General features: G+C 42.6%; 1 protein-coding gene across 3 annotated transcripts in view; it reads left to right on the top strand.

Moving 5' to 3' along the window:
• Positions 1–25,982, top strand: part of zranb3 (zinc finger, RAN-binding domain containing 3) — a 60,310-nt gene that overhangs the window by 9,694 nt on the left and 24,634 nt on the right. For all 3 annotated transcript variants that reach the window (XM_047821988.1, XM_027168545.2, XM_027168547.2), the window contains exons 2-8: positions 3,262–3,280; positions 4,309–4,487; positions 5,712–5,943; positions 9,634–9,719; positions 10,557–10,728; positions 18,699–18,833; positions 23,278–23,397. In XM_047821988.1, coding sequence (XP_047677944.1) covers positions 3,262–3,280; positions 4,309–4,487; positions 5,712–5,943; positions 9,634–9,719; positions 10,557–10,728; positions 18,699–18,833; positions 23,278–23,397 — 943 coding nt within the window. The remainder of the gene's footprint in view (positions 1–3,261; positions 3,281–4,308; positions 4,488–5,711; positions 5,944–9,633; positions 9,720–10,556; positions 10,729–18,698; positions 18,834–23,277; positions 23,398–25,982) is intronic.

Here is a 25,982-nt window from a genome sequence, read left to right as displayed (position 1 = left end):
CGTTTAACTTGAACGTTTTAATCTGTAGTACATCTGCTCATTCAGTCCACTTTGACCAGAAGCAACACTGAATCAGCTTTAACTGAAATCATAATGATGCAAAACCGTTGTAACTGCAACAAACAAAAGATTCTTGGTTCACAATCGCTCACAGAAAAGCAGAATTTATTTGGTGTAAATCCTCAGCTTAGCCTGATGAAGCTTAGAGCAATTAAATTTTTTCTCCTCAAAGATTCAGCAGAAAGTCTCAATCTCAGTGAACATGAAATGCACATCTTTTCTTTATGGGTTCTTACAGTGTGGGGCGAAAAACAAAACGAAACAAAAAAAACATTTAATTTACATACGGAAAATGAAACGTCTCTGATGAGGCTGACTCATTCACTCCTATATGTCCTGCCTTATCCATACTGGCAGGGACAAGAGCTGTTGCTGTTCATACTTTTCTTGGTCTCAGAACGCTGACTGAAAAAGACACAGCCAAATATGATATGAGACGATATACATACCATGTTCAGCCATGATGAGTACGTTACAACAAAATGAATCCCCCAGTTTGAGCTCACACATAACAGGGAATATAGTGAGTATAAGAAAATCTTTACTGTAATTGCTTTCTAATTTGAGCTAATGGAGATTGGGTATTGTGCAGCGATCACATGTATCAGTTTGCCTGTACCTGCTTTGGCTTTCAAGAGCAACATATATTTTCCTGGGTATAACAAAACGCTGGATGTGCTTTATATAGAAATATTGAACCATGCAAGACTGATTGGGTTGCATAGTTGCGTGAAATTGACCAGGGTCTCATTTTTGCTGTGGACGGCATTTCTGCGTCATCTCAAAGATTGCTTGATAGGCTCGAGAGCCATAGTTCATGCAAGCAACCTGACGAAGAAAACCCTGGCTTTGATGAGCCATGCCTTGTGACTTGGCGGATGAACTGTAGTCCTGTTATCACTGTGCTTGATGTGTGCCAGGAAATCACACTGCCATCACCAGCCTGTATACTAGACCAAAGAGGATGTTTCTGTAGACCTATTCATTTTCAATTATGCCTCCATCCCGGTCTTGTGCTCACCCCGGGGACACTGGGCACAAGGCTGGAAAAAATCTCAGCTGAGACACCAGTCCCTTGCAAGGTATCATGGACAAACACACCCAAATCAACCAAACCTCATCAATCCACCTTTCAAGATGTTTTCTGGCAGAGAACCTAGAGAAAAACCTTCACAGAAACATGTGCATCAGTGAACACAGACTCTGGACTGAAGTGGTAATCCTGAACCTGTGAGTTGAAGAGACCGCACCACTGTACCTAGACTCCTAGACCTATATATCAGCATATATGCTAATTTCCTAATCCATGTTTTAAGCATGACGGTAGCTGGTCATTCTTTTGCACAAATCATGGTAAACCTTTGAAACAATTGTGCCTAGATAAATCGCCAGTATGATGGCCCCTTGGGAGCTCACTTAACACCAACCTTAGTGTCATTGTTCAAAGACGCTTAGGTGACTTGAAACCCCTTCCTGCGGTTTCCTATTTGCACAAAAGTATCCATGGCGTGTACTTTAGTAGTGACTGTAAAATTTGTAAAAAAAAAAAAAAATAAAAAAATAGCAGCTGGTATACAGGTGTTTCCAGACCAACAAGATGTGCAAGGGTTTGCATCATGTCAGGTGACTCAGAGAGGCCAAACATGTGCTCCCTATAGATCTAAAACTGGAGCCCCACAAGGCTCAGTCTTCGGTCCTCTTCTGTTTTCCCCTCTATACCCCTTCTCTTGGTGATGTAATACCTTCATGCTTCCTCCTACCACAGTTATGATGATGACACCACACCTCCTGTCTTTCACACCATTAGAGAGCGAGGTTTCTTCATATATCTTGGCATGTCTGGCAGACATCTCATAATGGATGGCAGCTCATCAAACCGAATCCCGGAAGACCCAGCTGCTGGATATTTGTGGCAGTGCATGTCCACTGTTACCTCCTTTGTCACCTTCCTGAGCAATCCTTCTTTAAAAAGACACTTGGAAAGACTTGCGCAACAAACTTTATCGAGTATAAGGAATTACACCTGCACATTTTATTAGATTTCTTTATCTTTAAGAGGGTAGTCTAAAGCCTGTTCAGTCCTTCAGTTTAATTTTCATAAGTTTCAAGAAATCGAAAATAAATTTTCTTTAACTGAATATCATACTTTTGATGAATTATGGTTACATTTATGTCATTCCACAAGTTAATTCCTGTTGTCATTTACTGTTCGGTAGCAGCTATAAACACCAGCTACTGTTCCTTTACCAGACGCTCTGTTTTTTTTTTGTTTTTTTTTTGCCTCCTGAAGTTAAAATGATAGATAAGCTTCAGTTTCAAGTTCTTGACTAACAAGACTAGAAGCTCTTATGGTCATCTGCAGTCATAGCAAATCCACCTCAGGTTTAGAGGGTTTTGTATATTCTGAGATGCTTTTCTGATCATCACTGTTGTAAAGAGTGCTTATCTGAGTCACTGTAGCCTTCCTCTGAGCTGTCTGGACATTTTCACATTTCAATTAACCAAAACTCCAACTAGCCCTTTGGCACCAAACTCCATGGGCGAAAATGTGAAAATTTACTGAAGCTCTTGGCCTGAACCTACATGATTTTATGGCTGATTTTGTGGCTGAATGTATACATATGTTCCATGATAAACAGGTTGATGTGTGTTTTTCTCTTCTTTTTTTTTGGCCTTCGAATGTGTTCATCATTCCTGTGAATAATCTGTTACTACAGAAACAGTAACCTATTAAAACAATTCCGTTTAAATCGCAATCAAAACTAGTGTCCGAGCTTCTGTTACAGATAGTCCGAGCTTCTGTTACAGAAAGTCAATCAACACATTTCGATTCGAGAAATCAGCAGTGCTGTGGTATAAGAGATATGTTAATTAATACCCCGTGCCCTTCCACTGATAGCTGGTCCAGATTAATTGGATTTTGAGTGTCAGGTGTGAGAAGTGATATTGAGCAAGACGCACAAGACAGGAAGCTCTGTTTTCACAGTACCTGGCTGGATCGATAAATCAGCCTCCCCAGACATCGATTGTGGGCAGAAATGAAAAACGTAATTTGTAGGGTAATTATCAGGGGCACTCTTTATGAGACGACCGTTGCTTTTTTGATCACCTCCGGAGACATTCGCAATCCAAAGCGAATTGGAGGAAAAGGAGAACAATTCTCTATTATTTCATTCTGACTGTTCTGTTTTTGTCTTGCAGGTGTTTGATTGCCGATGAGGTAAGAATGTTTTTATCATTTTAGGTGATGAAAAGTGAAATGTTCCTGTTCAGGTCATTATAATGAAACAAAAGGTTATAGTACTTGTAGTACACATTGTAGAGATGTCAAAAAAAAAAAAACAACCAAAAACACAGGGCTTTAACTGTCTGTGCAGTTTTTATTATGACTGAAAAACAACTGAGCCCAGCAAAATATGTTTGAGACCAGGGTAGAGAGTTTTAGGCATAATTCTAAAATACATGTTTGGTGCAAGGGGCACGGTGGCTTAGTGGTTAGCACGTTTGCCTCACACCTCCAGGGTTGGGGGTTCGATTCCCGCCTCCGCCTTGTGTGTGTGAAGTTTGCATGTTCTCCCCGTGCCTCGGGGGTTTCCTCCGGGTACTCCGGTTTCCTCCCCCGGTCCAAAGACATGCATGGTAGGTTGATTGGCATCTCTGGAAAATTGCCCGTAGTGTGTGAGTGAATTAGAGTGTGTGTGCCCTGCGATGGGTTGGCACTCCGTCCAGGTTGTATCCTGCCTTGATGCCCAATGACGGGCTCCCCGTGACCCCAGAAGATCGGATAAGTGGTAGAAAATTAATGAATGAATGTTTGGTGCAGAAACAAGCTCACCATTCCCACAGTGAAACATGGTGTTGGTAGCATCATGCTGTGGGGCTGCGTCTCTTCAGCCAAGACAGCAGGAATTCTGGATATGCTAAAATTCCCAAGTCAACAAAGGAATGACTTAAGAAGAACATGATCAACATTTTGGAACTGTCCAGTTAGACCCTGATCTAAATCCTACCGTAAACTTCCCCTCAGTTTTAAGTTGATCATCTCTTACCGCAAAAGGCACGATGCTGTATTAAAAAACCAAAGTCATCGTGAAGAGGTGTGCATACGTGTGCAACCAGGTCATTGTAAAATTTTCTAAAACGTGTTGTTGGTTGCTATATCGCATTAAAGGTGGAACAATATCCTTTAAAACTGTTTACCTTGCTAATGTCGATGAGTATAGTAACACTGACTATTTAAACTTCAAGATGGGGCTTGGAAAGACTGTGCAGGCCATTTCGGTGGCGTACATCTACAGACACGAGTGGCCTCTCCTGATCGTGGTGCCGTCGTCACTGAAGTACCCGTGGATCGAGGAGCTGGAGCGCTGGCTTCCCGAACTCCATCCCGGCGACATCAACCTGGTGGAGAGCAAAGCTGATATCATGTACGGCCTTTTTTTTCTTTTTCTTCTTTTTTTTTTTGTTAAACCTTGCAGGTCCTAACACGCCAGGCATCGAAGAATAATGATAATGAGACCATAAACTACAAATCAATGTATAGTTTTGTACTTTTTTCCTCCAAACTTGCTAAAATGAAAGGAATACGTGAGGTATGTTTTGCTGTTATTGCTTTTTTTTTTTTTTTTTGCATTTCCCAGTTTGAGATTAGCGGTCATGGTATGAATTCTGATGCCTTGAGTAATTTCAGTAAAACATGTTCTGTACAGACCCCCCACCCCACCCCACCCCACCCACACACACACACACCCTCCGCCCCCTCAATAGATCGAGCTCAGGCTTCGTGCAGAGACGGTATTACGACTGAGACATGCTGAGTTGTTTGAGAACAGCCCCCAAACTAAACTTTTTTCATGCGCTAAACCTTCCCATGAATCCACAAGAACTGAAGGTCTTTCCCAAAATATTAATAGCGAGCCAGCTTTCAGCAGTATGTGTGTATGTGTGTGTTGAGCAAAAGCTCAAGCTTCTTCGCCCGGATATATCAGGAATTCAGGTTTGCACAGGCACAGGGGTCTCGTTGCCTTTTTGCCCGTTATCGATGCTTCTAAAAAGAGCCGCGCAAATTGGCCAGCTCATCCCAAAGATCTCGGCCTGGGGTCGATCCGAGCCGCTGTTCACTGCCATGGCAACGGCTTCTCGATGGCCTCGTGTTTGTGATGTTTTTACTCCCATGGCCTACGGGACAAACAGTGAATAGATGGCTACTATCAAGAGGATTCACAGCTCAAAAAAATGGCTTCGGCTCTAAGGATACACGGAGCATTTATAAAAATAGGCAAATTCTTCAGAGCTGTGCCTCATGATCCGAAGAACAGAAAAATGGATAATTTAACAGAACAAATGATTTAACGGCTAACTCATATTGAAAGTTTAGTCAAAATATAGGACGAAGGAGTTGGGAACGTCATCTCTTTTCAAATTGCTCCAAATTCCTTCATAGTACCGAAATCATAGCTCCAAATCGTCCCCTTGAAGTGCCCCAGACCGTCCCGGTGTCGCAATATGATCCAGATTCAGGATTGCTGTGTGTGTGTATGTGTGTGTGTGTGTATGTATGTATATATATATATATATATATATATATATGTGTGTGTGTATATATATATAGTGCCTGGTTTATTACTAACAGACACTGTGTGTAATTTTAGGGGGATCAGCCAGAGCAAGGTGACAGTTCTGGGCTATGGGTTGCTCACCAACGACGCACAGTCCCTGGTGGAGACGCTGAAAAAGCAGCGCTTCGGTGTGGTCATAGTGGATGAGTCGCATTACCTGAAATCCCGGAATGCAGCGAGGACAAAGATCCTGGTCCCCCTGATCCAAAACGCCAAACGCGCAATCCTGCTGACAGGAACTCCGGCGCTAGGCAGACCAGAAGAGGTAACAGCACTTCCTTACTGAAACCTTGTGTGTGTTTGGTACAAATTAAAACTTTCCCTCTATGTTTATTATTATTGCAATGAGTTTATCACCAGGAGACACAAAAATATAGCAGGCATCTTCATCTTTGAAAAACCCAGAGACTAGAAATCGAAATTTTTGACACCACCACGCTCAGGTGTGCACACACTGTACAATTGATCTGATTTATTCTCCCTTCATTTCTTCCTCCTCACGTAATTACAGCCTACCTCCTTTTCTTGGGCTCAGTATCACACCTGCACATCCGTTCACATCAGACGACACACACGTGTGAATATGCTGTATGACATCAGACCACATCACTTCCCCTCAAATTAGTGCAGTTTTCAACTGAATTCAGACCGTGACTGATTCCTGCCAGCTACAGTAGGTCTAACACACACAAACACACACACACACACACACACACACACACACACACACACACCAGCCCCACACACAAAAACTGACATGATGCCAAACTGCTGCCCCTTCATCATACGAGTGTTCATGCTCAACTCAAAAGGGTGAAACAATCAGCAGTCGTATTTTATTCAAGAAATTGTTAGAAAGAGAATTGAAAGGAAAGGGGGATGCAAGAAAAGAGAGGAGTGGAAAAAGGAAAGAGGGGAAAGGAAGAAAAAAGGAAAGGAATGAAAATATAAGAGAGGAAAGGGAAAAAAGTAAAGAGAGGAGAGGGGGAAGAGAAAGGAAAGGAATGGGGCAGCAAGGGAATGGAAGAGGGAAGAAAAAAAGGAAAAGAAAAACCATGTAAAATGAAAGGAAAAGGGTGGAAATTTCTCCAATTTTATTTTCTGTGTTAAAAAAAAAATCAATTGTTTAAATTGTTCTTTCATCATCTTCCTAATCATACAGTGGATATTGTGGAGAAATATATTTAACAGTGTCTCTTCCTTTGGTTCAGCTTGTTCCAGTTTTATAGGTGTAGATATTTACTTCCCCTGGAGCACTGAAGTGTGTGTGTGTGTGTGTGTGTGTGTGTGTGTGTGTGTGTGTGTGTGTGTGTGTGTGTGTGTGTGTGTGTGTGTGTGTGTGTGTGTGTGTGTCTGTCTCCATCTTGTTCTCCCTCTTTCTCTCTCTCTCCTAACACAGCATCCATCTCTGCTTTTATTACTATCTGCAAAAAGCCGTGACTGGACATAGGGAATGAATATCTCTCTCTCTCTCTCTCTCTCTCTCTCTCTCTCTCTCTCTCTCTCTCTCTCTCTCTCTCTACCTATCTATCAGTCTTTTTTTTAGCTTGTGGCACAGAGCCAAGCTTTGATGAACACATTTGCCTGGAGAAATGAGCAGATGGATCCTGGATTTATATAATTGCAGCGTATTATTCGCAGGGAGAAAAAAAAAACCTGTTCCATTGAAACCTGACGTGTCTAACAGTCGCCATTGATAGCAAAGTATCAAAGGAAGCCGTGCTAAACCTTCGATACAGACAGAAAGCCAGTGAACAATAGAGCTGTGAAACACCATTTACACCCTCTGGCTGTTTTCACACTATTTCTGGAGAACTCTCTAAAGGACTGTTTCCACTTGGGGAAAGATCTCGAACTGAAACACAGATTAGAAGAAAGCCTTAGCATTGTAGTAGTAGACATTCTTTAAATTTCCTGCAAAATTCCTTGGGATGCACCGATACCGGTCCTGGTGTGAGCCGGAGCTCGGTTCTCTCTGATACCCGCTTCCAGGTGGTGCCATGTGGTTTAAAGCTAGCGCACGGAGTTGTCTTAACGAACAGATGACGAAATGACAGCAATCTGGATGTGTTTTACAATTAATGACGCCGATCAAATCGAAACAGACTGCAAATCATTCAGGCTGATTTAAAAAAAAAAAAACATCTTAAACCTAAAACTCGGAACATGGAGTTTTTTGGTATCGGCGCACAGAAGCAAAAGATGATCCGACTGATTAGCGAACTGTTCTTGGAGTTGGGAATGTCGCTCATGCAATCAAATCAATCAGCAGCACTAAAACGTTACGCCTGATGTTCAGCAGTTTGTTACTTGGAGTGTTGGAGACAAACGTTAGATGTTAGTAGAAGTGATTCAGTTGCCTTTACCTTCACAGTACTGATCACTGGATGTAAATGTCACTTCTGTTGTATTACTTCCCTAAATAATGCGATGGAGAAATGATCAGATGGTCATGGGTTCAAGCCCCAGCACTGGTAAACTGCTGTTGTTGGGCCCTTGAGCAAGGTCCTTAACCCTTTCTGCTCCTAGGTGCTGTGTCATTACTGACCCTGAGCTCTGACCTTCAGCTTCCTGACAAAAACACTCAATAAAAGCTTCTCTTCTCTTCCTCCTTACTTTCCTTTCTTTTCTACCTCCTCTTTCCCATCCTTTCATTCCTCTGTCTTTTTTCTTTCCTCCGTCCCTCTTGATCCTTTCCTTTTCTTCTTCCCACTTTCCGTCTGCCATTTGTCCTTTCCACTTTGCTTCCCTTTCTCCCTCTTCTCTCTCCTTTCCTTTTCCCGTTCCTGTCCTTCCTTCCTCCCTCCTTTCCTTTACTGTCCCTTTAGCATCACTGAATGAATGAGCATCTAGGCAACAAATAGATCTGATCACATTAATCTAGTCTTTCTCGTTATGAGTTGAAACTAAATATTTGGTTATGAAGTTTAAATCTAGTCACAACTCGAGAGGAACATGGAGCAAAAGAATTTGTCCCAACACTGATACGCTGTCATATGGAGTTACCCAAGAAATGACTGACAGGAGGCTTTTCCGAGTACAAGCCAGCATTCAGTTTTCGGTCAACAATTTAATTACACTTTAATAAACAACTCATCACGATTACAGAAAATATGTCTTTGGACCGGAGAACAATGAAAGTGTTAAGTCCACTCACACGGGGCAGAGGTGGGAATCGAACCTACAGCATTGTGAGGCAAACATTCTAACTGCTAAGCCATCGTCTCTCCCGTCTACGACTGATCCACGTCATTCGTCTATGACGTTCCTCAGGCTCTGTGACGGACCAAGTGAGACACGGAGAGCTGAGTGAGCTCTGCTCCCAAACTCTACACCTCTATATATCACAAGAAAAGAAAAGAAACCTCTTCCAAAACATCCTGATCCCAGTAAAAACAATATTCTCTCTCTCTCTCTCTCTCTCTCTCTCTCTCTCTCTCTCTCTCTCTCTCTCTCTCTCTCTCTCTCTGTGTATAAATGGAATCCTGTGGGCGGCTTCCATTCCACTGTAGAATAAAAGCCGTTCCCCTTTGATTACGCTCGTTAGCCGGAGGTTGAGAGGCTTCAGTGATTTTCTGCTCTGTAATAAATATATATATAAAAAACAGAAATTGCAAGAACACACACACACACACACACACACACACACACACACACACAGTCAGCAATGAAAAGAATTATAACGCTACTACTGTTCTTTGGCGAAAGCACTTTCCTGTTTGACTCGAACTCCCATTGAATGATTTACCTTGATATATTTTTTTTTTTTTTTTGTACCCTGAACTTGTCTGTTGTGTCAGGCTGGAGACATGTATGGGCATTGACGTGAGAAATAACCTCACCGCCGCACCTGACAGGTTGTTTATTCTGCCCGTAAACCGTGAACATACTGAAGGCCACTTTTCCAACCTGATCTCTCTTTCTCTCTCTCGCTCTCTCTCTCTCTCTCTTTCAGCTCTTCATGCAGATCGAAGCTCTGTATCCGAGGCGTTTCGGCACGTGGAGCGAGTACGCCAAGACATACTGCAACGCTCACTACAGGTGAACCCCTCCCTCGGATTAGAGTCGGAAGGTTAACGAGCGAAGTTATTACTGGGGAAACGTTCCACTAATTAACTGATTTATTATTTATTAATTGCCACTAATTATGACCTCATTTTCTTAATTACACGGCTGTGTAAATGATATAAGCCAGCTAATCGCATTGATTCGTTTATTCAACCAATGAATGGCAACACCCTGGAAAAAAATGTGCATTTGTTTAAAAAACGTAGCTCAGACCTCATTGTCAGTCATGAGGCTAAAAGTCAGAACCCCGACTGCTTTAGCGCTACATGCTCATGACATCAGCGCTACTGTTTAGCACACTGTATACATTTGAGCTTCTCCACACACACGAAGCTTCCTGTAACACCTCTCTTACAAAAGAGTGTGTACATTAAAGTCCATAAAGCCTGGCTGCCAGTCACCCGGGGCTCCTCCATAATTTACTGCTCATTATAGCTCTTAGTCACCACACACTCAGGATTGTAAAGATCTCATCATTATGATGGTCTCGAAAGTATGCGAAGAGTAACGTACTGTACTGTATGTGTGTTTGTGTTTTTGTGTGTGTGTGTGTGTGTGTGTGTGTGTCGGAGAGCGAGAGAAAGAGTGTTTAATGATAGAAAGTCTCCCGAGATCCCAATGAGTGGGTAACACTGTGTATGTGTGTTTTATATATAAAATGTCCTTATCCAGAGTCACCTACAAAAGTGCTTTTAAGTCTCTATCGATGAACAAATCAACACTGGTTCACTAGGTTACAGACTTAGTCTAACCTAAAAACTGTTCAGGGTTTTTTAAACATACACATAACGCGTGTGTGTGTGTGTTTAGATTCTTCGGGAGCAGGCGTCAGTGGGATTGCCGTGGAGCGTCTCATCTGGACGAGCTGCACCAGAGGCTCAGCGAGATCATGATCCGCAGACTTAAAGCCGAAGTGCTCACACAGCTGCCGGCCAAAATCCGTCAGAGAATCCCTTTTGACCTGCCAAAAGAGGCGGCCAAGGTACACACACACACAAGGCATCACAACCCACTCCAAAGTACACTTTAAACAAACTCAAGCAGCCAGTATTAACACATGAATGCCACAGAAATAACTTACCCTAGTAAGAGCTCGTACGGTCGTCTACGCACTACACAATCGAAGTCAGATGAACAATCAGGTTACGGTTCATCAAAGCAAAATGTATCGTTATTGACGGACTAAAGGAACATCACCACTCGCTGTATAACAGCACGGCTGTGATTAAACATACCGTTCAGCCTGCTGATATTCGCCACGGCGGCACATTCGCGCCTCTGATGCTGCTCGAATCAACGCCATAATGCAGTTTATAGTGTGATTAGATTTTGTGTGTGTCAGGAAGCAAATGCTGATATTCGAACACATCGACTCAGTCATATTATTATCTCAAACCTATGAATGCCTTTCTTGTATGTGTGTAGTAAAAACAGGACAATTCTTCACACCATGTGTACAATCAATCTTCTGTATTATTTAGTGTAGGTCATCGTTTCACTGTTTAAACCAAACATTGTTTAAATAAGAATCTAATGACTAGAGCAAGAGTGTGAGTAGTATTTTTTGACTACATATTAGCCGGACCTTGACCTCTGTGCTGTTCTACAATGCATACTTTAATTGCTTTAATTGTTGTGGGGGAAGTCATGGCCTAAGAGAGTTTGACTCCTAACCCCAAGGTTGTGGGTTCGAGTCTCAGGCCGGCAATACCACGACTGAGGTGCCCTTGAGCAAGGCACTGACTCCCCTCAACTGCTCCCCGGGATGCACCAGTGTGTTCACTGCTGTGTGTGTGTGCACTTTGGATGGGTTAAATGCAGAGAACGAATTCTGAGTATGGGTCACCGTACTTAGCTGTATGTCACGTCACTCACTCACTCACTAGTTTATGTGACGGAGCTCGGGGCCCAATTGTATACCGGATTTTGAAAATCCATCCATTCATCCAGGGAACCTGGAGCCTACCACATCAGACACACCCTGGACAGGATTGCTAGTCTATCACAGGGTACAATCACACAAACACTTGCATACTACATACAATTTCCAAAGGACATTTGTGCTTTCAAATCAAATTAGGCTTGAGGTGGTGGTGTGTGTGTTTACATCAACTCGGAATGGTGCAAGAACTCTCTGCTTATTTCCAGTTTCCAGTTATCTTAAATCACTGCCCCCTAGATTCCATCAGCTTGTGGACTTTGCAACAAGAAGAATAAACACGCTGGATCTTATTTACACAAATATCCCAGCTGTGTAAAGTGCGGAGCCCCTTCACTGACATTTTAAACATTTCCCTGAGTAGCGCTGTTGTCTTAAGACATGCCTCAAGACAACCACTATCGTCCCCATGCCCAAAGAAATATACAGTGTCCTGTCTCAATGACTATCGTCCTGTCGCACTCACACCGATTGTGATGAAGTGCTTTGAGAGGCGTGTCATGAGGCACATCAAGACTCTTTCACTGGATCCCCTGCAGTTTACGTATCGTCCAAATCACTCCTTGGACGATGACATCTTGGCCTCACCCACCTGGACAAATAAAGACACATAAGTACGAAATGCTGTTCATAGACTTCAGTTCAGCATTCAACACAATCATCCCTGAGAACAGCATCTCTAGAACCACTACACTGAGCACTGGGGCCCCTCAGAGCTTCATGCTCAGTCCACTGCTGTTCACTCTGCTGACTCACAACTGTGGAGCAATGCAAAGTTTAAACCACATTAACAAGTTTGCCGATGACACGACCGTGGTGCGCCTCATCAGCAAGAACAACGAGTCAGCACACAGAGAGCAGGTGCAACAGCTAACTGCATGGTGCAGAGCCAACAACCCGTCTCTGAATGCTGACAAAACTAAAGAGATGGTTGTTGACTTCAGGAGAGCACAGAGCAACCGCTCCCAGCTGAACATTGAAGGATCCTCTGTGGAGACTGTCATGAGCACCAAATTCCTTGGTGTTCATCTGGCAGAGAACTTTACCTGGTTATTTAACACCAGGTCCATCAATAAGAGAGTCCAGCAGCACCTTCCTACGAAGGCTTAGGAAAGCCCATCTCTCTTTCCCCATCCTGACCACAATTTATAGAGGACTCATCGCAAGCATCCCAAGCAGCTGCATCACTGTCTGGTTTGGGAACTGCACCATCTCAGATATGCCCCTTTTCCCCATAAGGCAGTTTGAGTGCTGGTTCAGAGCCTAATTTAAAATCAGTTCTTTCTTTTCCGAAACCCTAAGCACCGGCTCTGAACCAGGAGAAGTGGTTCTTAAGTAGCGCCAAAATGTTGCTGGTCTAGACTTAAGAAACGCTTGCATCAGGGGCTGGGGGCGGGGTTACTGTGACCAACAAGACAAAAGAGAACATGGTTAGCGGCATTTTTAAATCATTTTTAATCAGGATTCACCGCGTTTGGATGCCGATGTAGGTTCGCAAAGCCATGAGCGTTAACAGTAAAGCAACATCCGCCATTGTTGATATTGTGTTTGCTGCTGCTGCGCTAACGTTGCTGTATAACATTGTATACAGTGACGTCAGACTCGGCTCTGTGACAGCTCTCTAGCCCATGGAAAGGCAAACCGGTTCTTAGAAGGCTATCCAGGTTCTTTCTGGTGGAAAGGGGCAATAGTGAGGACAGCCGGGAAGATCATCAGCATCTCTCTTTTCTTAGTCACGGACCACACATTCATACCACATGCTGCATCTGCAAAGCCAACAGCATTGTGGAAGACCCCACACACCCCTCACACACACTCTTCACCCTCCTGCCATCTGGAAAAAGGTACCGTAGAATTCGATCCCTCATGACCAGACCGTGCAATAGTTTCTTCCCCGAAGCCATCAGACTCCTCAACAAACAGAAGTGAACTATACTGAACACACACACACACACACACACACACACACACACACACACACACACACACACACACACACTCTACTCAACTCTGAAATACACTGGGCTGTAAAAAATCAACCACTAACTCAATTGCTGTTTCGGAAACCACATTTCAACACCTCATCTAAATGCTGTTACTACATAAGTTTATATACATTTACAATTTGTTTTGTAATGTTTGTTTACACTTTATGTTCCTAGGACTTAAATCCTGACCTCTGTGTTGTTTTGTGTAGCTTTATGTCGTTTTATGTAGCACCATGGTACTGGAAAAACTTTGATTCATTTCACTGTGTACTGCGTCGGCTACATATGGTTGAAATGACAATAAAAGCTTATTGACTTTAAATCATGTTGGATTGTGTTAATATCACTGCATTCAATCACGAGGAACTAATGTACATTATAAATGCAGCTAAATGTATGCACTGTATGATGCATGAAGCTCACCACAGCTGTAAAGAGCACTTATTTGAGCTACTTTAGTTAAAAATAGTGTTCCAACAAATCAAAATTACTGTGAAAGTCCACACTCACACACACACACACACACACACACAACCACACATACACGTGCACACAGAGCATTTCTTCTGGCAGAAATCCGCCTCAATACCGTTATTCACACGTACGTCGATGCACGAACACATGCTCATTGATTCACACAGATGCATTCATAAACATGCTGAGAAAAGTTCACACTCTCTCTCACACATACACACCCATACGCTAACATCTCCAATCATCCCATCTGAGATGAGACCGAATCAGACAGGCTAAATATAGCGCTAATTACCTCTCCATAACCGCCCCGTGGTCGTTGCTAGGCGATCGTATTCGATTAGCACTAATTATCATTTTATCTCACTTGTCCATGATCACATTTTTTTTTCTTCCCACTTCGCTTTCTTTCTTTTTTTCCTTCTCTCGTCTCTTTTCAAGCTCTGATGAGCTGTCAGAATGTTATTCAGAGAAGAAAGTATTTCTCGATTCACACTTTGTTCCTAACCAGCTCTTTTCTCTTCTCGCAGGAGTCGCCGTTTGGCTTTCCCTTCTTTTGAACGTTTGCTTGGTTAAAGCAACAGTCTGATTAAAGGCATGTGTGTTTAACCTGTTACAGGCTGTTTGTTCATTTACTCATTCGTTCGGTAAATGCTTTATCTTGGTCAGGGTCATGACTGAACCCGATCTTAGGAAGCTCCCCTGCTAAAAAAAACAGCATTGCTGGTCACCAGCATAAGGTATGTTTTGCATGCTGGGACCAGCTTGGGATGGTGGTATGCTGGTCCAGCATTAGGTGCTGATTGCTGGTGTGCTGGCCGACCAACCTGGGATGCTGGTGTGCTGGTCAACATATGTTGTCTTTTGGATGCTAGTATACAGTAATATGTATATATACATATATATGCTAGTATACAGTAATATGTATATATACATATATATGCTAGTATACAGTAATATGTATATATACATATATAAATATTACTGTATACTAGCATCCAAAAGACAACATATGTTGACACTGTGTGTGTGTATATGTATATATGTGTGTGTGTGTGTGTGTGTGTGTGTGTGTGTGTGTGTGTGTGTGTTTGTTTAAAATATTTAACCTTTACAACACACATTTTCGGTCTTAGCTTCCGCTCTCTCTTTTAGCGAGTAACAAGTAGTATGTGGTGGCGATGACCATGGTTTTTTTTAGGAGGTGCTACCCGAAGTCGTTTGCCTTTAGACAACTCCTGCTCTGTCTTCCTTATTCTCTGAAAAATTATAGAAACAAAACTATATATCACTCATTTGTTGATATTGTGCAGTGAACGAGTTACGATAAAACAGCTACTGCTTAAGTTACATACCTTTTAAGCATTAGTATTTGTGCCTTGAAGAAGTCTTGCTTCCATCATACCCAATAAACCTGAGTTTGGTCAAACATGTCATAGTAAAAGTCCTTAATTTCTCTAGTAGAAACAACTGCCATGCAGCCGTCATCGAGGTACCTCAAGTATGCAAACATTCTGATTCCCAGTGATCAGCAGATTTGTCGTGTAGAAGCGGAAGCTTTTTATTTACCCCAAAACAAAATCCTAATTACGGTGGCAAAAACATGATGATCTGGAACACGTGCACTTATATTAATTTCAATAAACAGTGTAAGGTATATAATGTATTCGAAAACATCACAAGATTTATTTTTGGAAAGTGCAGGAACTACATTTACCTTCGTAAACTTAGTTGCTTTAAAGGTTGCATAGCAACACTGATGCTGGGTAATATCTCTTCACATTACCGCTTTACTAAAAAAACTTAACTACTTCTTAATTGAGACGAATGGATTTTATATATATATAATATCTCAAAAACCATCATTCTGTATGATTTATATGCTGCTTCCCTCATGGAGCCCAGGAAGTCAACATTTGTTGGTATTACTATATTTAATTTGTGGAGACACTTTAATCCCTAACGAACGATTTTTAAATTTTAAAAAGTGTGTGAGAGAGAGAGACTGTGTGTGTTGTGAGAGACAGAATGTGTGTGTGTGTGTGTGTGTGTGTGTGTGTGTGTGTGTGTGTGTGTGTGTGTGTTGTGAGAGACAGAGTGTTTGTGTTAGAGAGGCAGAATGTGTGTGTGTGTGTGTGTGTTGTGAGAGAGGCAGAATGTGTGTGTGTGTGTGTTGTGAGAGGCAGAATGTGTGTGTGTGTGTGTTGTGAGAGACAGTGTGTGTTGAGAGACAGAATGTGTGTGTGTGTGTATGTGTGAGAGAGAGACAGTGTGTGTTGTGAGAGACAGTGTGTGTGTGTGTGTGAGAGAGAGAGAGAGAGAGAGAGAGAGAGAGAGAGAGAGAGAGACAGTGTGTGTTGTGAGAGACAGTGTGTGTGTGTGTGTGTGTGTGTGTGTGTGTGAGTGTGTGTGTGAATGAGAGAGAGATACAGTGCATTAAGGAAAATCCAGCTCAATCTTCAGTCCAGTTCCCCGATACATTACTCTGTATGCAGGATTCACTGCACTACACCGTCTAGTAGCTTTACAAATATCTGAATTCTGTAGATATATCAGGAAAAGGCAACTCATTGTACAGCTCACGTCACGTCACGTCTTATCGCGTGTCGAGATCTTCCTCAACTCTCTTGCTGTCTTTTTCAATTTGTGATGGCTTGATAGGATTGATGTATGCAGTGCTGCCAACCTTCATTTTCTTCAGTTTCTTTCACTTCTTTTGTCACTGTCTGACAGCAGATGGTTTGTGTGTGTGTGTGTGTGTGTGTGTGTGTGTGTGTGTGTGTGTGTGTGTGTGTGTGTGTGTGTGTGTGTGTGTGTGTGTGTGTGTGTGCATATGTCAAAGACGGAAGTATAAAAGCACCGCTTCTGTTCCACAGAAATTACCTGCTGTGACACACACACACACACACACACACACAGAAACATGAACATGTGCATATACACTAGCATTTTTCCCCCCTCTCTCTCACTCTCTCACACACACACACACACACACACACACACACGTTTCCATTTAAACCATAAACCTGAGTGTACAGAGCATGCTGGTGTGTATCATGCCCACACACGGGTGGCACAGTGAAGCGAGCATGTAGAGAAGCTTCACACGTGAGAGCACTTCAGCTCAGTGAAGCATGCAGCTGAGCACAGAGATGTTTCTGACGTGATACTGCCACACTCTAACCTTCTGCTTTGTTGTTCTTTTTCTTTCTTTTTTTTTAACATGGCACAATGTCAGTTCACTAATCTATTGACTATGGAAGTCTGTGAAAACGTCTCTGTCTCTCTCTGACCTTGGGCAGTTCTGCAGGTGGAAACGGCTTGTTGATGAGAGACGTTAGAGAAGAAAAATACCAGGCAGCGTTTTTCTCAACTCTCTGACAGTCAGGTTTGTGCGAGTCTGAGTCTTGGACACGGCTGACAGGAGCCGGAACCTGATGTGGTCGTCTGCTGTAGGAGCTTGTGGTGTAATGATGCAACCATGTACATTTATGTCAGTCTGATTATCTGTGAGCTTGTGTGTGTGTGTGTGTGTGTGTGTGTGTGTGTGTGTGTGTGTGTGTGTGTGTGTGTGTGTGTGTGTGACGCACAGACAAATGTAATACAACAAAGAACAATGCTGTATCTAGGGATTTGTGTAAATGATGGTGCAGGGTTGTGTGTGTGTCCATAAAGGTAGTACAGCAACAGTAATGCTGTGTGTGTGTGTGTGTGTGTGTGTGTGTGTGTGTGTGTGTGTGTGTGTGTGTGTGTCCATAAAGGTAGTACAGCAACAGTAATGCTGTGTGTGTGTGTGTGTGTGTGTGTGTGTGTGTGTGTGTGTGTGTGTGTGTGTGTGTGTGTGTGTGTGTGTGTGTGTGTGTGTGTGTGTGTGTGTGTGTGTGTGTGTCCATAAAGGTAGTACAGCAACAGTAATGCTGTGTGTGTGTGTGTGTGTGTGTGTGTGTGTGTCCATAAAGGTAGTACAGCAACAGTAATGCTGTGTGTGTGTGTGTGTGTGTGTGTGTGTGTGTGTGTGTGTGTGTGTGTGTGTGTGTGTCCATATATAAAGTTAGTCCAGCAAAAGGTGTATATATGACAGAGAGACTCTGTGTGTTTAAGATGTGTGTATCTGTCTGTCTGTCAAGGTAGTACAGCAAGAACAGTGCTCTGTGTGTGTGTGTGTGTGATTTATTACACCGGTGCCCTGTGCTTCCACATTCCCCTGCCGCTGTCACAGGTCACATGACCTAGCGATAGTGAGCTGATGTTCTGGAACATCAGGGATTTCTACCCTTCTTCTCCACTCTCATACACACACACACACACACACACACACACACACACACACCCTTTCTTCTTTTCTGTGCATGTGTGTGCACTGGAGAGGAAGGTAGGGCACACTGTACTCTCTCATTAATTTTTCTGGCCCCATAACAAAAAAAGACAATAGAATAACTCGCGTCTCTCTCTGTCTCTCTCTCTCTCTCTCTTTCTCTCTCTCTCTCTCTCTCTCTGTCTGTCTGTCTCCTCTCTCTCTCTCTGTCTCTTTCTTTCTCTCTCTCTTCTCAGGAAGCCAGCTCCAGTCTGGAGAAGTGGGAGAGCGTAATGTGCTCTCTGAGCTCTGGCCAGTCGCAGAACGAGAACCCGTTTACAGAAGTGATGGGTCTCATCACGCAGATGTACAAGCAGACTGCAATAGCTAAGGTACGTTACACAAGCAGGTTTCATGAGGAGGCAACATTACAAATCATCCCTGAGCAGCTTTTTATTCACGCATTAACCTGCTTTGTGTCCGTTTCATTAAGATGCCAGATCTTTAGGATGAGAGCATTTCATCTCATCGATTCGAAAGCCTGATCTGATCCTCAAGTCTTCAGATAACCTAATTTATAAATCGGCTAATCACTAAACAACTGCTTCTGTACATCACAGCTTTACTGCACTGACCTGAGACAAGCAACTCTGAACAAATAACCTGTTAAACTGATTTTAACCCAAAGCGTCATTTGCTTTTCTTTCATCAGTTCAGAATCATACAGCATACATTCAAATGAAAGCATCTCGTGTGTTTTGCTGAGTCAGGAAAAGTTTTGCTTAGATGCACTCTTAAACTATTTGGGAACATAAACAAAGGTGAATTATTTTCTAGAAAGAAAAAAAGTCTTTTTCTCAGCCGGGACGGAAGCAAAAATCAGGTTTAAAATCAGGATCCGAAAACATTTGAGCCGTTAGCCTGCTATCGATTAGCGGCGAGCGCCGGTCTAGTTGATCCAATCTGATGTTAGATTCCGCCCACTGGTTTTGATGGATGATGTTGACGGATTTAATTATTTCGCAGCACGCACCGAAGGGCTTCAACGTGAAGTAAATGAATAATGAAATATATCATTAAATACAGAAATAGTCCATGTCTATAATTGGTTTATGTTGAACCTTATGGTATGGTCTTGTAGTGGCCAAGTTTCCTTTTTAGAAAAGGTAGAAGACAAAAAAAAAGATAGCGTAATGAACATGAAAGAAAGAAACAAGTCCAGTAGGTCCACAGGAACTATTTAGATGTTGTGCCTTAAGGAACTGATTTTATCCAGCAGTGCAAAAAGCAAACACATAAAATATTGAAATAGCAATATTAATAGTAGCCCGTTTTACACACACACACACACACACACACACACTCACATGGCTAAGACTCAGGTCCAAATCCAAACCCATTTGCTGTGTTTGATGCCAGTCAGACTACCAAAAAAACCAAAATCGTTGAGAAAGGCATCGGGTGCTGCCCGCACTTTAATGGGATTCAGTGACTGACTCCAAATCCTGAAACATATCGCCTTGTGTCGAGACCTACACATGTTGGGGGAAAAAGAAAACCTGATGGAGCGTGAAGACGAGTGAGATTGGAGACTAAGGACATGGTCTTAGCAGAGATAAGCGTGTTGCAGTCCTTCTGAAATCTCTGTCTAAAGTTATATCATTTCAATATTCTTTTGTGGTGGAAAAAGCTTCCCAGGTCAACCAGAGCCCTTTTCTGGCATGAATTTAATTCAAGCAGAAAGTTTAGGAAGCATGTATTGATATAAACTTACAGCAAGGCAGCTAAAATCAGGAATATTAAACATTCAAATGTGGATTTATTTTGGCTTTGAATCCATAAATACTACGAGACGTCCTCCTTCACACAGCCCTAGCGTGTATCATATTGCGAGTGACCCCTGCTGTGCAGCCCATTCTTTAGTCCTCCAGCAGAGACTTTGTGCCTAGCGGGGAGTTCTAGTGGAAAGCCAAAACACGCACAGACACAGAGCTCAAACCACCAAGTCCCAAAACACATGAATCACTGAATCATTCAGGCTACAAGTAAAATCCTGATTCAGTATGCAGTAAGCTTCGTCTGAGTCCAACTCCGTCGTCCCATATACAACCATGACATTAAAACCACTGACGGTTGAAGTGAGTGACATTGATGATGTCACTACAGTAGCATAGAGATCTATCAAACAGCAAGCGAACATAAAGTTCTCAAAGGTGATGTGTTGGAAGCTGGAAAAATGGGCAGGTGTAAAGTTCTGGGTGACTTTGACAAGAGCCAAATTATGAGGGTTTGATCTAGAGGTCTTCTCGGGTCTAAAGAAATGTACCCGGCCCGAAGTGACCCGAATCACTTTTTACCCGAACCCAAAGTGCATATATATATATATATATATATTTTTTTTAAGAAAGACCCGACCCGAGATAAACCCAAAAAAAATAGTTCCGAGTCTGACCCAACCCGTTGGCATTTTTTTTAACCCGACTGGAGCCGAATGTTGCATACCTCTACACTAAAGTAACCGCTACAGAGTGGATTCAAAATTGATTGACAGGTCTGTTTCAACGAAAATGAGCTTACCGCCAGCCACACGTCGCCAGCCACATGTCACAAGTGGTCTTGGCAAACAGAGGAGAGGTTGGAAAAGGACTCGAGTCGATGCACACACGCGAGATACAGTAGTTCGGGACTTCTCGGGTCCGTTCGGTAAAAACACATTCATTTTAAATTACCCGAGACCCGATGCCGCTACTATTATACCCGACCCGTGTCCGAGGCACACGTGAAACTTTTAGACCCGAATCCGCTCGGGATCGGGTCGGACCTCGGGTTTTCGGTTCTAAGTGGACTTGTGAAGACCTCTAGTTTGATCACTGGATCAGTGCGTCTCCAAAGCAGTAGGTGGTGTTGGGAGTTTCATGTATCCAGTGGTTACATCTGACAAAAACAAAAACATCTGACAAAAGAACAAGGTCATGTTCACCCAAGACCCAAAGTCATGACATCTGGTCTGATCCAACAGAAGAGTTACTGCAGCACCTGTAGGAAGGACACACGGAGCGTCACAGCTTGCCAGACCGGTCAGAGTGGACACATCCTGTCCACCAATCAGAAGAAGGAGGCCTGGTCAAATGAACCATATATTCTTTTACATCACAGGGACAGCTGTGTGTGTGTATGTGTGTATCTTGTACCTTGGGAAGAGGTGACACCAGGTTTCTATTATGGGAAGAAGCCAATCTATCAGAGGCAGTGTGATGCTCTGGGAAATGTTCTGCTGGGAAACCTCGGGTCCTGGCATTCATGTAGATGTTACCATGACACATTCGACCTACTGTACCTAAACATTGTTCAGGACACACGGACAACATACAGAAGACCGAGAATACCAATTTCGGTATTAAATCCGAAATAACACGACTGAATACAGCTACTAGTGCACCGTTTTGAAGGGAAAAAAAACAATAACCCTCTGGGCTGAATTAAAATAATAATAAAATAAAGACTAGCTTGTCAGTCACACAGGCACTCAGCATCTGGTGATATACAGGCTCTGCTCCTTTTAACGCTTTTTTTCGCACGAACCGTGCCCTGATAAAGACATGTCCCAGATGTGATCTGAACTGCTCTGTCAAGTAGCTCACACGCTCCTGTATAACTCTCGCACGGTAGGCGTTTTTACGTACATTAGCAAATCAGACACCATGCTGTTGAACCCAGATGTCCACCATGGCAACCAGCCCTTCTGATGGCATTGCCATGGGAACACACTGCAGTAGGAGTCCAGTGACCTTTTCAGTCTCATGAAGTCTGTATTGTTTTTCTTTTTGTTTGTTTTTTTTTTATCCCCTTGGGGGTTTTTTGACTACAAAAACGTGACGTCTTTTAGGATGCATGCAACATGTATTTCTTCATATACGTATACTACAGTGCATCAAAATGGTGATAATCACTCTGTTTGTTTATATCGGGTGACATTTGACTGCTTTATTTTTTAAACAGCATCTTTAACAGAGAGTGACAGCTAAGTGTTTAGTGCTCACAGAAGTGAAGTGCTTTCTCTCTCGCATGTTTGGCGCTCTTTAACAGCCGTAAATAGTTCGTTACACTTGTACGCACAATTAACACAGATTACAGACACATGCTGATGGTGAAGTGCTCATATGAGTGAGTGAGCATGTGGGCTACAAGTCATCGTCCCTACTGGCCTTATGATCTCTGCTTCATCGCGTTTAATCGCTAGTATTGATTCGGTCCCGTTTCTTTGCTGCTCACCTTTCATATCTGGACCACTTGATTTTCTGACACACACACACACACACAGAAGGAATGGAATGAAGCAGTATCATGGCCGCATTAGACAGTGTCCCTCTTTTCGTGAAGTGCGAATTCCCAGCCAGCACGAGCGAGCCAAGCATGGGTATTTTTACCCCAACAGCATCTGCTCCCAATTATCTCAAGACTAAGACACACACACACACACACACAGACACACAAACAGCACACTGGAGAAGATTTAATGCCACTTCACAGGGAGCAGTTTTGGATACCAATTAAAAGATGTGAAAACGACAAAACTAGGCTGTAATAACAAAAGTGGAGCGGCACTCAGAAAGTGAGGTTTTACTCACAGCTCGCTAACGATGGCGGTTAATGCGGCAGTCTGATTATCGCCGAAATAATCCGCTAACGTGTGAATGAAGATTGTAAACCTCAGACCTATGTGAGAAAAGAAGGAAGCTGTGTTAGATGTGCTGCTTGCATGGAGTGGGAATATACTGAATGTTAATCACTGAATATATTCAGTCATGTCTTCTCTCTCTCTCTCTCTCTCTCTAGGCAGGAGCTGTGAAGGACTACATAAAGATGATGCTGGAGACAGAGCAGCTGAAGTTTCTGGTTTTTGCACATCACCTCAGCATGCTGCAGGCGTGTACCGAGGCTGTGATTGAGGCCAAGGTACTGTGTGTGTGTGTGTGTGTGTGTGTGTGTGTGTGTGTGTGTGTGTGTGTGTGTGTGTGTGTGTGTGTGTGTGCACCTCCATTCCTGCTCCACTCATCAGTCTGACAATCCACAAAAAAACACACACCTGTTCTAATATATATGCGTGTTTTGTGTGTGTGTGTTGTCAGTCCTTTATAAAATTACATTCACACTTTAATTACTCATTAATTTTAATTTCAGCCTGCCACAGACAGACTCGACATTAAGCACTTGAGTGGATGTAGAGGCAGCAATCAGCAGAAATCAGTCACCAATCAGCAACTTAAACACAATGACGGTGCAGTTCATCCAGAATTTAAAACAGCACTATAATAATAATAATAATAATAATAATAATAATAATAATAAGGAAATAAGTGAAACTGCTTTATGCATCTTTAAACCAAACAACTAGGTTTGACCCTTATAACCTAGATTTAGACGAAATGACTTCGATATTTAAGCGGCTTAAATGTTAATATCTACCTTTATATTGTAGGAGAAAGCGAAAGCCGTGTAGCATTGTAGGTAAAAAAAAAAAGTTGTAAGTAGACGACAACATAACCTACTTTATATTAGATGTTATATTAATATATTTACATCACAGATTTTTTTTGTTTCAGAATATTGTGTATCTATTTAATAGAACTTTAACACAGCAGGTAATTGTGGCATCATAACATCAGAAGATTACGTTCAGAAATGTGAAGGACTGTTAATGAAAATCTATTTGAATGGAGTTCAAGATACATACATAAATATGAAAAATTTAAAGTGTGTGTGTGGGTGTGTTTAAAAAAAAAAAGTAGAGGCCGGGATGAAAAGAGAGCCAAGCGTTTGGGGAGAGCTTGTTCTACTGCAGGTCTCCTCGCTGAGCTCGTGCTTGGATTTTTTATTTCTGTCCCTGCTAAGGAACCGACTTGGCCCCAGTTTATGAATGCGACTACACACACACACACACACACACACACACGAGAGCTACTACATTTGTACACAAGTAACTGCCGAATAAGAATTCAACACCAGTGCTCAGTAGTGTGTGTGTGTGTGTGTTTTGCATGTAACTCTTGGCCTGCTGTCTCACCCAGTTGACCCAGCTCTCGTCTACACACGCTCACACACTTTAAAAACTTCCAAACTTTCACCAGCCAGACTGATTTTCACGTCATCTCCAACCTTTCTCACTTATGAAGGGTGTGTGAAAGAGCGAGAGAATATGTGTGTGTGTGTTGTGTGCATGTGTGTGTGTGTGAGATCACACCTCATGGTGTGACTGCTCTCATTATCCTTTAAGATTTCATAACCACCAATTAGCACGAAAGCTCCCGAAAAAGAAGTGTTTGTGAATGAGGCAGGGGGGAACGCACTCAGCTGACCGAAGAAGTGACAGAGAGAGGAAGAGAAAAACATTTCTTTAGAATAGCTGAACATCATCTGCCTAATCATCTGTTTGATACATAAAGCAGGTTTTTGTTTTACCACCATACACCCAAAGCCCCAAACAATCCACATTTGGAGCAAAGTTTCAGTTGGAGCAAAGTTTCAGTCCTGGTTCTGTTCTGCATGTTTCATCCAGATTTATTAGGTTTATTGTAGATGTTCATTCATTCATTCATTTTCTACCATTTAACCGAACTTCTTGGGTCACGGGGAGCCTGTGCCTATCTCGGGCGTCATCGGGCATCAAGGCAGGATACACCATGGACGGAGTGCCAACCCATCACAGGGCACACACACACTCTCATTCACTCACAAACTCCGGAAAATTTTCCAGAGATGCCAATCAACCTACCATGCATTTCTTTGGACCGGGGGAGGAAACCGGAGTACCCGGAGGAAACCCCCGAGGCACGGGGAGAACATGCAAACTCCACACACACAAGGCGGAGGCGGGAATCGAACCCCCAAACCTGGAGGTGTGAGGCAAACGTGCAAACAACTAAGCCTATTGTAGATGTTAATTGTCCTTAATTCTCAAGTGTAAATATGAGTGCAGTCAAGCCTGTAAAGTATCTACAAGACCTTCATGACTGAAACGTTTGCTGCCTGTTATTTGACTAACATGGTGATGGTTGTATTCATAGAGGTTAATGGGGAAGGTTGTGCTGGTTAGGGGGCAGCGTGAGTTGAGAAAGAGCAACTGAGTCTTAGAGAAAAATAAAAGTTTACCATGAATGAAATACCAACAGTCTGGCTCATGCATACTATGAATATTAATGTATACAAAAAACACTCTGTAGGTCACATTCTGCCCCATTTATCCACTACACTGTTCAAGTAAGTTCAATACCTATATTTATTTACATATAAATATTTAGACTATTTTTTTAAACATATTGAGCACACACTTCACAATATAGGGTTAGATATGCCACATTCCAACATACATGTGAACTTTCCTACAGTAATTAAACACTCTCTTGTTATTCATGACCTCAGAAGAGGGGTAAGAGGTGTTTCAGGGTGTGGAGGTGGGTGGGGTAAGGATGTGGTTGTAAGTGATGTAAGGATGTGTTAGAGGCAGGGTGTAGAGGTAGTGGTAAGTGGGGTAAGGAAGTGTT

Source organism: Tachysurus fulvidraco, chromosome 1 (genome assembly GCF_022655615.1).
Source record: "Tachysurus fulvidraco isolate hzauxx_2018 chromosome 1, HZAU_PFXX_2.0, whole genome shotgun sequence".
Classification (NCBI taxonomy): domain Eukaryota; kingdom Metazoa; phylum Chordata; class Actinopteri; order Siluriformes; family Bagridae; genus Tachysurus; species Tachysurus fulvidraco.
This window is presented reverse-complemented; position numbering and strand designations above follow the sequence as displayed.